The 14269-nt window shown below is 30.5% G+C and overlaps 1 protein-coding gene across 3 annotated transcripts in view; it reads left to right on the forward strand.

The window, feature by feature from the left end:
- Positions 1 to 14269, forward strand: part of BRINP3 (BMP/retinoic acid inducible neural specific 3) — a gene marked incomplete at both ends in the record, with an annotated part of 359541 nt that overhangs the window by 292901 nt on the left and 52371 nt on the right. For all 3 annotated transcript variants that reach the window (XM_081299771.1, XM_081299772.1, XM_081299773.1), the window contains one exon: positions 3511 to 3733. In XM_081299771.1, coding sequence (XP_081155897.1) covers positions 3511 to 3733 — 223 coding nt within the window. The remainder of the gene's footprint in view (positions 1 to 3510; positions 3734 to 14269) is intronic.

A 14269-nucleotide genomic window follows, 5' to 3' on the forward strand; every position in this document is an offset into this window, starting at 1 on the left:
CACTTAACAAATATTTATAGAATAACGTCTCTAATAAAATACATACAATTTCGTTTTTCTTGGTGACTTTTACGTAATTTTGACATTTCTCTTTTATAAATTCATCTCTACACCCCCCAAAATATGGCTGGTCATTCTTGTTTTTCATTTTAAGTGCAAATAGTACTCTATCTTCTACATAGCTGAAGAAATTACTATATGATAAAATATTAACTGTAACCTCGAATTATTGTATTTTGTCTTTGTGCTGATACATATTGTTGATCTATACAATAGAAATTCTAATGTGTCTTTCAAATTTGTAAACTTTAAATATACATTTTATTAATTTCCAAAAGTAGCTAAAACATATCCACAGGAACAATTTTCAAGATTCTATTGACTTCTGAGTAGAAAGAATTTCAGACACTAAAGATATTATTTTAACACTTGAATATATGGCATATCATTAATTAGTCATTTTTTAAAGTAAGATTAAAGGTTTATCCATACTTGCTGTCATAGTCTGAAACATCTGTATGTTCTGTTCACAACAGGTGTTCAATAAATGTTTTGGGTGACTGTCAGTGGTGACTCTTAATGACTTCATAATGAAGTAATTATTCAAGTGTCATGTTAAAGCCCTATTTCATAGAAACTACATATTGACAATTTTCACAGACATACACTATTATGTATACTTCAGTAAAAAGAAATTCCACCTTAAAATGTAAGTCTTGAGCTTGAATAAAATTTACTGATTTGAAAAGTCTCCCAATTCTACTATAACAATGAACATAATTAAGTATGCACACCCACAACACAATAAGTCTTATCAAAAGTGTTCAAGTAAAGGATGACAACGAAATGAATGATTAGTTTTCAAAGTAGTGGCATCTGTTCTGTGAATAATCCAAGGAATGCTTTCCAATTTCCATGCATTAATTCTTCATTCAAAAGAGGGAATTTCTCAAAAGAGACATATGGGACCAAACAAAATGTAGACTATTGTCTAATCAGAATTTCAAGATTCATCTATTATTTACACCCTGCTTATTTTAAAAATGACTTGAAGCATATCAAATGGATATGCACTCAAAATCAGTATTTTTTTGTTAAAAGTCATTTATTTTCTTTTCATATTTCTTTTTGTTCAGGTAAAAGACTATGACTTCAATAGCCAAAAAGATAACAGATGTATCTATTTGCTTTAGAAGAAAGAACCCTAATATTCACGAATATGTTTTGAATTGTTAAAAAGTTGTATTTTCCAGCATTGGTGAAATATTGAAATAACTTTAACACATAAAATAAATATAAATTCAGTGATTTAACTGTGCATTATCAGATGTCAATGGCATATTTAAAGATGTGTTAACAATAGCTTATTGATTTTAAAACGCAAAGACAGTATCAACATAAAATAAACAGATATTGATATACTTTCCAAACTTTGTTGAATAATAATGTAATAGCTATAATTGGATCTTTTAAAAAATATTTTTAGTTATGGATGGACATAATGCCTTTATTTTATTCATTTATTTTTATGTGGTGCTGAGGATTGAACCCAGTGACACATAAGTTATAGGCAAGTGCTCTGCCACTGAGCTACAACCCCAGCCCTATAATTGGGTATTTGAAAAGAATTATTTTCAAAATGAACCTTTCAATCTAATTTAATACTTACTTAAGAACACCCGTCTGTAACATCACAGGATTTTAAAATTAAATGAATGTATAGTCATCTAGTACTTCCTCATTTACATAGAAGCAAATTAAGTTATACAGAGGTTCCAGTTTAATGAATGCTAACAGTTTATTATTGGGAGAATAGTGACTAAAATGTGGTTTTCTGACTTGCCAGATAATGCTTCTCCGTCACTGAAAATGTTTTCCAAATCTTGTGGTTTGTGGGCATGTGTACAAGGAGGAAACAAAAACATGTATGCACAATGAATGCAATATAATATGTAAAAAAAAAATAAAAATAAAGTTAAAGATCATTTAAACAAGCACTAAAAGCAATTAGAATTTATGTTTTGAGTTTCTACTCACAATTTTACTTCAGAAGAAAAGGAGAGATGTGGAAATTTGCTTATTATTTTTCAAATTTTTTACTGTGATAAAATTATATAACATATGGACCCAAATAGGCAATTCAATCATTTTAAACGTATAATTCAGTGATATTAATTACATTTACAATGTTACATAATGATCATTACCATTATTTTTCATAAAAAGTTTTCATCATCCAGAAAAGAAACCCTGTAACCATTATGCAATAGCTTTTTTCTCCTCCACCCATTTCCTTATAAGTTTAAATTTTAATTTCTGTTGCAGTGAATTTGACTATTTTTGGTTTTCTCTGTAGTTGAAATCATACAATATTTATCCTTTTGTGTTTGGTTTATTTCATCTCTGGTTTATTTCAAAGTTTATCTCTGTTTTAGCATCTACCATAACTTCATTATTATGGCTGAATAAAATTCTCTTGTATATATTTATCACATTTTATGTATTCATTCAACTGTTAATGGACAGTTTTGTTGTTTCCATGTTTTGACTATTGCCTTGATTTATCTTCTGTGTTGAGATTACTAATAGGTCTTTTAGACTATTTATTTATTTTAGCATAGCATCAACTTTTAATTTTATTATTGATTAATTAAGCATTTGAAAATAAAGCTATTTCAGGTATGATAATTATTGATGCAAAAATAAAAGCTAATATTGGAGATTTTAAATTCCCTTAATTTTTTTTTACTCTTCAGGATACACTTTTATTTTAAATCAAATGCCATGACATTTTGAAACATGGTCAGTTACAGAGAACAGATGCCTAGCTGAAAGTTATAATTTTCTATTTACAAAACTTTCTCTCCTTAAACATTTATTAAATTATTAATGATTTTCTGTATTTTCTATATTTTTATACTGACTTAGTGAACACTTCTTAATATATAAATATAAAATACTTAAGAGAATTATTTACACTAATTCTGGAAATGAAAGTCAGATTTAATCTACAATGCATTGGAGAAACACTATCAAAAGGAGAATATAGAAAATTTAAGGGGCTGGGGATGTGGCTCAAGCGGTAGCGCGCTCGCCTGGCATGCATGCGGCCCGGGTTCGATCCTCAGCACCACATACCAACAAAGATGTGTCCGCCGAGAACTAAAAAAAATAAATAAATAAATATTAAAAATTCTCTCTCTCTCTCTCTCTCTCTCTCTCTCTCTCTCCTCTCTCACTCTCTCTTTAAAAAAAAAAGAAAAGAAAATTTAAGTTAAACTTTCTGTCTAAACTGTTTAATTATTTCATAAATTATTCTAACTTTCTTCCACATAATCTTTATTTTATGGAAATCAAAAGGAAAACAATTCCAAAGCACCTAAATATCTCATCTTCTACTAATCTGTTACCTATACATGGTGGATTGTATTTATTTGTTTTCAATTTTCATATTATACGTGTTTGGAAATGTTTCATAATCAAAATGTTGAATTTTAACATTTTTTTCAGATGAATTCAAGTTCTTCATGAAAAGGCTACCCATGAATTATTTCCTCAACACATCAACTATAATGCATTTGTGGACAATGGATTCTAATTTTCAGCGCCGCTATGAGCAACTGGAGAACAGCATGAAACAACTTTTCCTCAAGGCACAGAAAATTGTACACAAGCTCTTTAGCCTTAGCAAGAGGTGTCATAAACAACCCTTCATCAGCCTGCCGAGACAAAGGTAAGACCTGGCAATGTAGACAACTGAAGGTATTGTTTCCACAGATTTCTCTTTATTTTTGTGAATGTAGTTGTTATAATATCAGTTATTTATTATCATTAGATAGAGATAATTTGAAAACAGCATATTCTCTTAAGTCCCCAAATAATAAATTGCAGTAATTTTCCAAAGAAATAGTACAAGGGGAACACATATGCTAATTCTCCTCTGCTTTTATTTTTCTTTTTCTATCATAATCAAGAAATCATTCTTATTCCATGAGGTAGTCAACTAACTAGAATAGAAAAACACAAAGCTCTAGAGTTAAATTGTAGCATACAGAGTAAGCAGGGGTACAAAATGAAATTCTTTATATAATTTTCAACTAAAATAATTCAAGGTTTAGTTTTTATGGTCAGTATTTTAAAAACCATGAATATCATTCTACAGAATTACTGTGAATGTTGCAGTAATTCTGCAACATATGAATAATGACAGACTATTAAAATATTTATGTCTGATCTGATTTGAGAAAACACGTTTTAGATTTGAGACTTTAAGATCTACTGAAAAGTGAGTGTAATAAAAAGTCATACCTTATCTATTGGAGGTCTAGTTAAAAAATTCATGAATGACAAAAGCTACAGGAAAAACAAAGACGATTATCACAAAATGATACATTTGTATCAGTATCTTGCTTTATAACCCTAGAATTTTGATATGATGTTCAAATCATTGAAATTTATTTCAGTGAAAATAAAACAGATTAATATCCATTAAAATTTTTAATTTAAAAATAACTCATTTGAATTTTTTATTGTTTCATTGGAATTTTAATATATTCAGAATTTGTGCAGTCACCTCCATAATCTAAGTGGAGTATATCTTCCTTATCCCCCACCCCCAAACTAAGTATCAACTAGAAATTGCTGCTCATAATCCCCAATCTATTCATAGGCTATAGATTTGCATAATTCGATATTTGTCTCCATAGATTTGCCTACTCTAAACATTTTATTTAATGGGATCATGCAATATGCGGTCTTTTGTAATTGGCTTCTTTCACTTGTCATACTGCTTGCAGGTACATCAATGCCATAACATCAGTAGTGTGCATGTCCCACTTGTTTACCCATTCATCATTTGATGGTCATTTCAGTTGCTCTTAAAAGTACTATGAATAATGTTTCTAATGTTTCTGTGAACGTTAGTGTACATTCTTTGTGGACATGTGTTTTCTATTCCCTTTGGTATATTCTGAAGTGGGGATTGCTGAGTCAGACGGTGATCCATCATATTTAAAGATTTTTAGGAGCTACCAAACTGTTTTACAAAATGGCTGCACCATTTTATATTTTTACCAGTCATCTTCACTAACACTTATTATTTTCTGTCTTTTTGATTATAGTCATCCAAGTGGTTGTGAAGTGGCATCTTGTGGGTTTGATTTACATTTGAGTTTTGACTAACAGTGTTGAACATCTTTTCATGTGCTTATTGTACATTGAACAAATGTCTATTCTAAGCCTTCATCTACTTCTACATTGTTTATTACTGAGTCCATGAATATTCCATATATAGTTAATGCCAGTCTGTAAACAGTAGTTATGTGATATACAAATATTCCCTTCCATTCTCTTCCATTTTCCCGGTCAGATATGTGTCTCCCACCACCACCACCACACATACACTGTCAATCAGACTTTTGCCAAATTTCTTGATATTTTCAAAGAACTTTTAATTTTTTTATATTTTTGTCTCTTACTTGACTTTTTCATTCCAATCATTCATTCTTTCTTTTTTTTTAGTATGATTTTCTTTCTCTGTTTTCTTAGAGTGAAAAGCTAGGTTCTTAATTTGGAAAGATTCATCTTTTTTAATGCAGGCATTACAGCAATAAATTTTCCTCAAAGGACTGCTATAGTTTTGTTATTTTATGCATCTCATAAGTATTTTTTAGTTTTCTTTATGAATAAGACATTTCAATATGTCTCTGTATGCCCTTGGGAACATTTTCTATTTAGGAATTGTAGCTAGAGGATGACACTGCTATTTGATTATTGTGAACTTAATTCTTTATGTGAGTTAAAAGTAGATTTAAAATTACTGAAATAGATAATTTTAACCCAAATAGGAAATGTAAGACAATTAAGTGGACTAGGAAATAAATTGATAAGTCTGGTTATAAACATGCTGACTTTAGGTTTTTATTTAGCAAATTTAATTGAAACTGAATATATACATGTAAATATATATCTATCTGTCTATCAATCTGTGTAGCTATTTGAAACACAGGAAAGATTCGAAAAAGTGAGGTGACAATCCCAGTGCATACAAATGAAGGAAATCTGAGTATAATACCATAGTAAATAGGTAGATGGTATCTTCAGACATACATAAGGAGTGAATAGAGAAATAAATTACAAAAAAAAAATAAGGAAAGTATATCATAGAAGTGACATTAATTTTTAAATGGAAATACAAATATGTTGTAATGATGCAGAATTTTAAAGGAAAATATAGGAAACTGATACCAAATATAAGTTGGGTACATACAAAATAAATAAGTTGGATGAGATAAAGATGTATTATTTGGAGCAGAATTTAATAGAGTATGGAGAAATCTCTATTTTCCAAAACTTTTAAAGTAAATGTCAAATGTCATAAATGCAAATGTCAACATGATATAAAAGAAAAATAACACCTTGTTTTTTATATGAAAATAATTTTTGCCTTGTGCCTTCCTACTAGGATCTTGTCTCCCTTCCCCACTTTCCACCCACCTAAACAAATGGACGTTATTTATTCTTTGAGAATGTTGTTTTACATCAATCTCATCTCCTTGTAAGGACTTAATGAATCTAGATGATAAATCATTCTTCCTCTTCATCCTTCCCTATTTTAATAAAACAATCCTAATTCTATTCGGGTATATGCTTCATCATGCTTGTAGAATTCCTTTGCACCTAGAATCCATACATGTCTAATTCTATTGAATTGGACGTTATGAAAGGGAATTATTAAAGTTTTAAATTGGGTCCTTCAAAGATTTAGAATCCATTTCATCTCCCTTCTTTCCTTGCCTACATGAAATACAAATATGATGGCTGGAACTGAAACTTATGATGTGAAGAAAAACCTTAATAATGTTAACGCCCATTTCTTTGAAGCCGTTGTATTAGTTCCACATTGTTTATGTTTGTACTGTTATTTCAGAGAAGAATAAAATTTCATTTTGTCTAGGTCACTGTTATTTGGCTTATATTACTACAGCCAAACTTGCATTCTAACTATTAAAGTGGCCTTACTGAATGGCCTCTAAATTCTTTAATATTACAGAGTCTGTAATTTAATTAAAATAACATTTATATATTAACATAAGGAGCTTCTGCTGAGAGCAATTTTATATGAAACTGCATGAAGAAGCTAAGACATTAATTTCCTTAGACTTATATGTTACAAAATAATATTTAATTTTTTTTTTAGTTCTAGCCACTCCATGATGATTCATAGGCATATTCTAAAGAATTAACAATAAATTTGAAGACTTTAATATTTAGATATTTTCAGCTTGTTATTGAGAAATTTAAATTATACAGTGATGATAAAGTACCTAGTACAATACAAAAGTCTTAAATAATTACTATTTCCAAAAGAAAATTCCATTTCTTGTATATAAATAATTTTTCATACATTATTGACTTTTCTGCAACAAGTTTTCTATGAGTTTCATACTCAATATTTGTAACAAAAATAATGGCGTAAGAGCTATAAGAAACATACTGTTGCATGTACAGAATGTCATAGAAGACTGGATTCTAATTCCAAGAGGATAAACTTTCCTAGGAGAGCAGAAAAAACATTTTAGTGATTTACTCTATCCTTGGTACTTCTAAATAAATTTTAAAGTAGGTAAAATCTGTTCTTTTATTTATGGCACTTCTCAGCATTCAGTTTCTGGTATAGCTTAAACTTTAAAACCAAGGCTTTAAAATGGGCTTAGCTCTTCTATATAATATTCCTACTTTTACCTTCTATTCCATAATCCTTTCATGATCTTTTACTTTATTAGCTATTTGATAGCTATTAGCTAAAATTCTCTTAATTCATATTCAAGTATAAAACCTATTCGTAATTTTAAAATACATTATGTGTTAACCATAACAGTCATTAATATGAGGACTTTCAGGCAAAGTAAAAAATAATAAAATGAAATGAAGGTATGTTGGCTTATAGTACGTTTTTTTGTTCTTTCACTTTTGTTCATGGATAAAAGATTATGTATAGCAACCAAATAATTTACCTCCTTACTATTTTGTGCAATAAACCCTGTATGGAGCCCACAATACACGTAAGAAAGATGTCCCGACCCTGACTTGATAGAGGAATCTTTTGTTAGATAACTGAGTTTGATAATATAACAGAGATAAAAGTCTTGTTCTTGCGTGGAAATTCTGTGATCTAGTGTGTGTGCATGTGTGTGTGCGTGCCCATGCACAGGCGTAATAGTATAAAATGACAAATCATCATCTCATTATATATAAATAGTAACCTCACAGCATTGTCTTATTTTTTTCTTTAAATTCATTCATTCTGTCATCTTAGGAAAAAGGAAGCTAAGAGCCCAAAAGGAATAGTTTTGAACATAATATATTTTCCAAATAAGAGAGATTTTTTTTGTATTCACATGATTAGTTATGTAAATGTCATTTCAACACTTCCTGCCATGTCTTCTTCATACCAAACAGTCTTCTAAGATTCAGTGTCACATCCAAATGCTCCCCACTCCCATAAGTTAAAGGAGTAGCTTGCCAAACTAATCAGATTTGATTTGTATGAGAAAAATTGAGGACAGAAACAATACAGACATCTCCAGACTACTTTTCTAATATTCACACTTACTTCATTGAAAGAAACAAATGTATATTTATGATAATCTTAGAAATGAAGTTTATAATGATTGAGGCTAAGAACTCCCCCTTTTCCATGATATTTAAAGTGAGAAACACTTGTTTGAACATCCAGAATTACTTTCTTTTTGTCAGTGACTACGGGGCTGCAAATGAGGGTATTGTAATCAATATTAACTTTTCTTCATTAAGAATTTATGATTTTCCTTCATTATATTCCACTAAATGACTTGGAAAATATGAATGCCTGTTTTTTAAGTACATAAATGCATACTGAATTAATCAGTTTGCATTGCTATAACCAAAAAGCCACACAAGAATAACTTAGAGGAGGAAAAGTTTATTTGGGCTCATGGTTAGCTGATTGACTACTCTGGGCCCAAGTTAAGGCAGAACATATGGCAGAAGGACATGGTGAATGAAAGCTGGTCACTTCATGGCAGACAGAAACTTACCTGTTGGGGATAAAATATAAAAACCAAAAGTATGCCCCCAAAGATCTAGTCACACATTACCTGCAAACAGTTATCACCTAGTGCAGTTGTCCTTTCAAATTATTAACACACCAAATGGGTTAATTCACAGATTATGGTGTAACTTTCATAATGCAATCATGAGCTTTCAGGCGACACCTCATATCTAAATCATAATAACTTATTTGTTTCAAAAAAACAAAAAAAGGTTTCACATTCAGGTTATTTGGAGACAGTTATAAATAATAAACTTTTCTTGGAAATCTGCAATGTTTTCATGTTAAATAATGTAGTCTATCATTTTAAAATTAGGGAAAAAAGCTATATTAATTTAAATAAGGAATTTCCAATGCAAAAATTCTTTTTTCCTAAAACCCTGTTAACTCCCCAAAATATGTACTTAGGAAGCATAGTCCCATTGCTATTTTTACCTAAATTTTCAGATTCTGGAATTGTAATATAGTACATAGGTTACCATTAATTATCTGAATATTATCAGATACATAAATTACATCTGAGAGAAAAATAATATGGAGTATAAGGAAGTAAACTGATATCATATTAACCATCAATGGTTTGTGTGTGAGCCATGAAGTATGAATCCATTCAGTGTATATCTGAGGGCACTAATATTCCTACACAGCCTGCAATATTATTGACAATAAATCTTTATATTTTGAAACACTTCTAAATAATTGTTTTTATGATTTGGAAAAAAAAAACCTTTAAATCTCCAAAATAAAGAGAAAGCCAGGGATCCTGTATTTCAGTGAAGTGGGGGCTTCATTATCTCAAAACAGAATCCTATGTTATATGTTGGAATTAAAATGTTAGCCAAGACCTTTTCTCCTGAGCACTCCCCACTAAAATATTGTGGCAGAGAAAAACATAGTGTTGGGGGTGATCTGACTAATGAGATTAAAACAGGATTTAAAATCTCTTATTCTTTAAAAAATATAATTGTTTATTTATAATAGAAGACTAACTCAAAGTGTTTTCTCATATGAAATAAATGCCCTTTTTATATCAGCTTTAATATGAAGGCTATTTTATTTTTCAGTATGTATAGATAAAATTGGTTAAATAATATAAAAAATTATCACTGTTAGATATATATGTAAGTATATAGATAAAACAATGTTTGTTCTAAACCTCGTCCCATTCTAAATAGTAGAAAAAAATTGATATTGTTCTGAAAACCAAAATCATGTTGACCTTTAAATAATGCCCTTTTCCAAACTCTCTTATGATTCAATGACAAAAATCTCATGAGTTTAATTTGTAATCAATCTAATGCTTATTTTAACACCGTTTATATGTAGTATAAAATATTTAATCCTCATAGTATATCTTATAATCCTCATGAAAAATACAAAAAAGTCCAAAATAAGCTTCCTTTATTCCCTCCTTTCATTACTTATATTTATCTGTAAACACACAAATACACATCCAAGACATTTTAATGACATGTGACTCAAATAAATTATTTTTCCTTGAGTTTTAAGCCAAGACACACTATTTTCTAAAGGCAAGTGGCTTCATGAATCAGGAATGTAAAATCCAAATATTACCAAGATACATATGACCATAAATCCCTACCCCTGATAAAAAGTCTTTGAAGCACTTCATTTAAGGCAGCCACAAGTTATAAAGTGAGTGAATACATTTCAAAAATCAATGCCAATTGAAATAAAAATCCTCTATCTCACAATCTAGATGCACTTCAGTCAGCAACAAATAGAACCGCACAAAAGAACATTGATGTGACAAAAGAACACAGGAGAAAATGAAGGTCAGCTTGTTGTGGTTGTTCTATTAAACCCAGCAGGAAGACTTCATGTAGTCTTCTCAAAGGAAACAAAAAAGATCAAGTCTGAGGTAATACCTTTTATTGAACTGAAACAAAATTAGTTCACAAAAGCAGGAAGGTTAGCTATAAACAAATCCCAAAACAAAATGCTAAGAATCTAAGGAAAGCCTACCAGTTTTAACGTAGATATATATGTTTGTATGCATGTGTGTATGTTTGTGTGTGTGTGTGTGTGTGTGTATATATATATATGTGTGTATGTGTGTGTGTGTGTGTGTGTTTATAATATATTCCTCTACATTTTTCTAAATACACACAAATATATATATACACACCCCTCAGCTACATATTAAAGTATAAGAATGACATATGATTATGATCTAAACACATGATTTTTCTTTCATTACCTCCTCTAAATTTCCCTTAAAATGAGTCAAATTATATCACTATCTGAAGTTATTAAATTATTCAATCAATAAGCAGAAATGTGTAGACAACTTTTGAAAAATATGCTGTGGAAAACAGAATGAAAGAAAAGCTTAATTCACAATTTATCACGTGTGAGTGAAATAATTATATAAATGGCAGATAGAGGAGACATTCAATGGAATCATCCAAATCCCTTGATGAGGAGCCACACACATGACATGATAAAAACCGATAATTTTGTTGACTCCCTCATGAGAACTGTCAGAGTTCCTTAGGATTAACTAACATGTATTCAGCACAAACCATGTGTCAAACAGTGTTACAAACACTTTTCCTCTTTTTCCTCGTTTAATAGAATGTTACAAGGTGGGTAGTATCATTACACAATTGAGGACACTGGAGTTTAGATAAATAATCTAAACTTGCTCAGGGTTAATCAGCTGGTTTTAGCAAAGCTAAGATACTCCCTTGATTTAGCTGCAGAGCTTGGATTCTCAGTCTTTACACCATGGCCCTTCCCAGGTTTACCATGTCTTCTGGACAAGGGTTCTTAGCTCCTGCTAATCCTTCAGCACTATAAGTTTGAGAGGCTGATGATTTCATGAAAACACATTGAGTCATGGAATGGAATAATCAAGTAAGTGTTTAGGGAGAAAAACGGGATTACTAAATTTAAAACTGAAATAGATTAAGTAAAATGTTGTAGAAAGATGAAATGGTGGGCTGGGGATGTGGCTCAAGTGGTAGCGCGCTCGCCTGGCATGCGTGCGGCCTGGGTTCGATCCTCAGCACCACATACCAACAAAGATGTTGTGTCCGCCGAGAACTAAAAAATAAATATTAAAAATTCTCTCTCTCTCTCTCTCCTCTCTCACTCTCTCTTAAAAAAAAAGAAAGATGAAATGGTTTATTCAAACAAAATAATAATAACTGATCTAATAATATAAATAATGTGAGGATGTAATTTATACATAAAGATCTAAAATTCAGGATGGTGGATAGTAAAGATATACAATATGCATAAAATAATTTCTCTAAGGCAAAAACTTAGATCTAATAGAGAAGAAGAAGAGAGAAACTGAGAAAACAGAAAGAGACAGAGACATACTGCACTTGGTTTGAAAGATCTGATTCAGTTGAAAAGAAACTGGGCACCAAGCAAAACTGATGGAAAAGGGTTGTATTGTGTATTGGTTTTTCAGTTAGTCTCAATCATTTTAAATTAATCTATTTCATTTTTTTTCCAAGTGCACTGGTTTTGGTCAGCTTTTTGCTGCTGTGACCAAAAGACCTAATGAGAAAAGTTACAGGAGGAAAAGTTTCTCTGGGGCTCATGATTTCAGAGGTGTCAGTCCATAGATGGGCAACTCCATTGTTCTGTGCTGGAGATGATGCACAACATCATGGAGGAAGGGTGTTGTGAATAAGAAAAGCAGTTCAGAACATGACAATTAGAAAGCAGAAAGAGACTAAGCTTGACTCACCAGGGACTAAATATATACCCCAAATGGATACCTCTCAGCCACATACTTCCTTCAACCTCACCCTACCTCCTACCGTTATCTCCCAAATAATCCATTGAATTAGAAGAAAAAAAAAGTGACTAAAGAATTTTATTGATGCCAATGATGTTCTATGTAAGAGGAAAACAAAAGTATATTTTTACAAACACAGTGACTCTAGCCAAATGGCTTTGATTTATTGAGGAAACCAACGAGAGCAATTTTCATGAGTCAAAAAGATTTTTTAGCTAGTCATGGTGGCACATAACTCTAATTCCAGAGGCTTGGGAAGCTGAGACAGGAGGATCATGAGTTCAGCCTCAGCAACTTAGCAAGGTCCTAGGCCACATATTGAGATCCTATCTCTAATTAAAATATAAAAAATGGATGGGGATGGGGATCAGTGGTTTAATGTACCTGAGTTCAAACCCTGGTACAAAACAAAATGAAACAAAATACTCTGATAATAATGATGTTGTTTCATATTCATTGAAATAGTAGGAAATATTACAATGAGTAGTAATAGACAAGCAGATGTTACTATTTGTTTTATGGTCATAGAAATCAACTAAGGTATATACTGTAAAGGACAGAGCATACAAACATACCAATTGTAACGTTAAACTAATTTTGTGATACTAAAAATGTTTTTCTTTCCTTAAGTAGATATTAAAACATTTTCCTTTATAATAATCTAGTAGGGTTACATATTTTAAGTGAACTTTTTGAAGTGCAAATTTTGAAAATAAAATTCTTACCTTATTGGAAATTAAATTAAATTAAATCAAATCAACTATAACTAGTTAATCTTTGTATCAAAGAAAACCCAAAGGAAAATTTCAAGCTCTAGGGAAAGCAATTAAAGAGAATACTTTATAATAATACCTTTGAGAACAAAACAAATTCTAGAATTGGAACAAAATTTGTAAATTTAAATGCCTTAATCATGAAGAAATAATAAAAATATTATTTTAAATTTTTTTTAGTTGTGGATGGACACAATATCTTTATTTATTTATTTATTTTTATGTGCTGCTTAGGATCGAACCCAGTGCCTCATACATTTGAGACAAGTACTCTACCAATGAGCTATAGCCCCAGCCCCATTACCTTATCTTACCCTCCTCCCCAATAATAGTCTCCCTTCAACAAAAAATAAAATTATTTAGAGCTTATAACCATTTATTCTTTCACTCAGAAAAGTTTAATGTCATTTATAGGCATAGGAGGTGCATCAGCTGTGTGTGTATATGTGTTTGTGTGTGTGTGTGTGTCTGTATAGATATATAGATATATATAATTTTTATTAAATTTATTTTTAACTGATACATAAAAAACAAAGATTGTACATATCCTTCTCTTAATAACACTGTTTTGATACATGTATATATTTTGGTAATGTTTGAATTTATAATTTTTTCAATTTTTGTAGG

Source organism: Spermophilus citellus, assembly GCF_964194105.1.
Source record: "Spermophilus citellus genome assembly, chromosome: 6".
NCBI classification, from domain to species: Eukaryota; Metazoa; Chordata; class Mammalia; order Rodentia; family Sciuridae; genus Spermophilus; species Spermophilus citellus.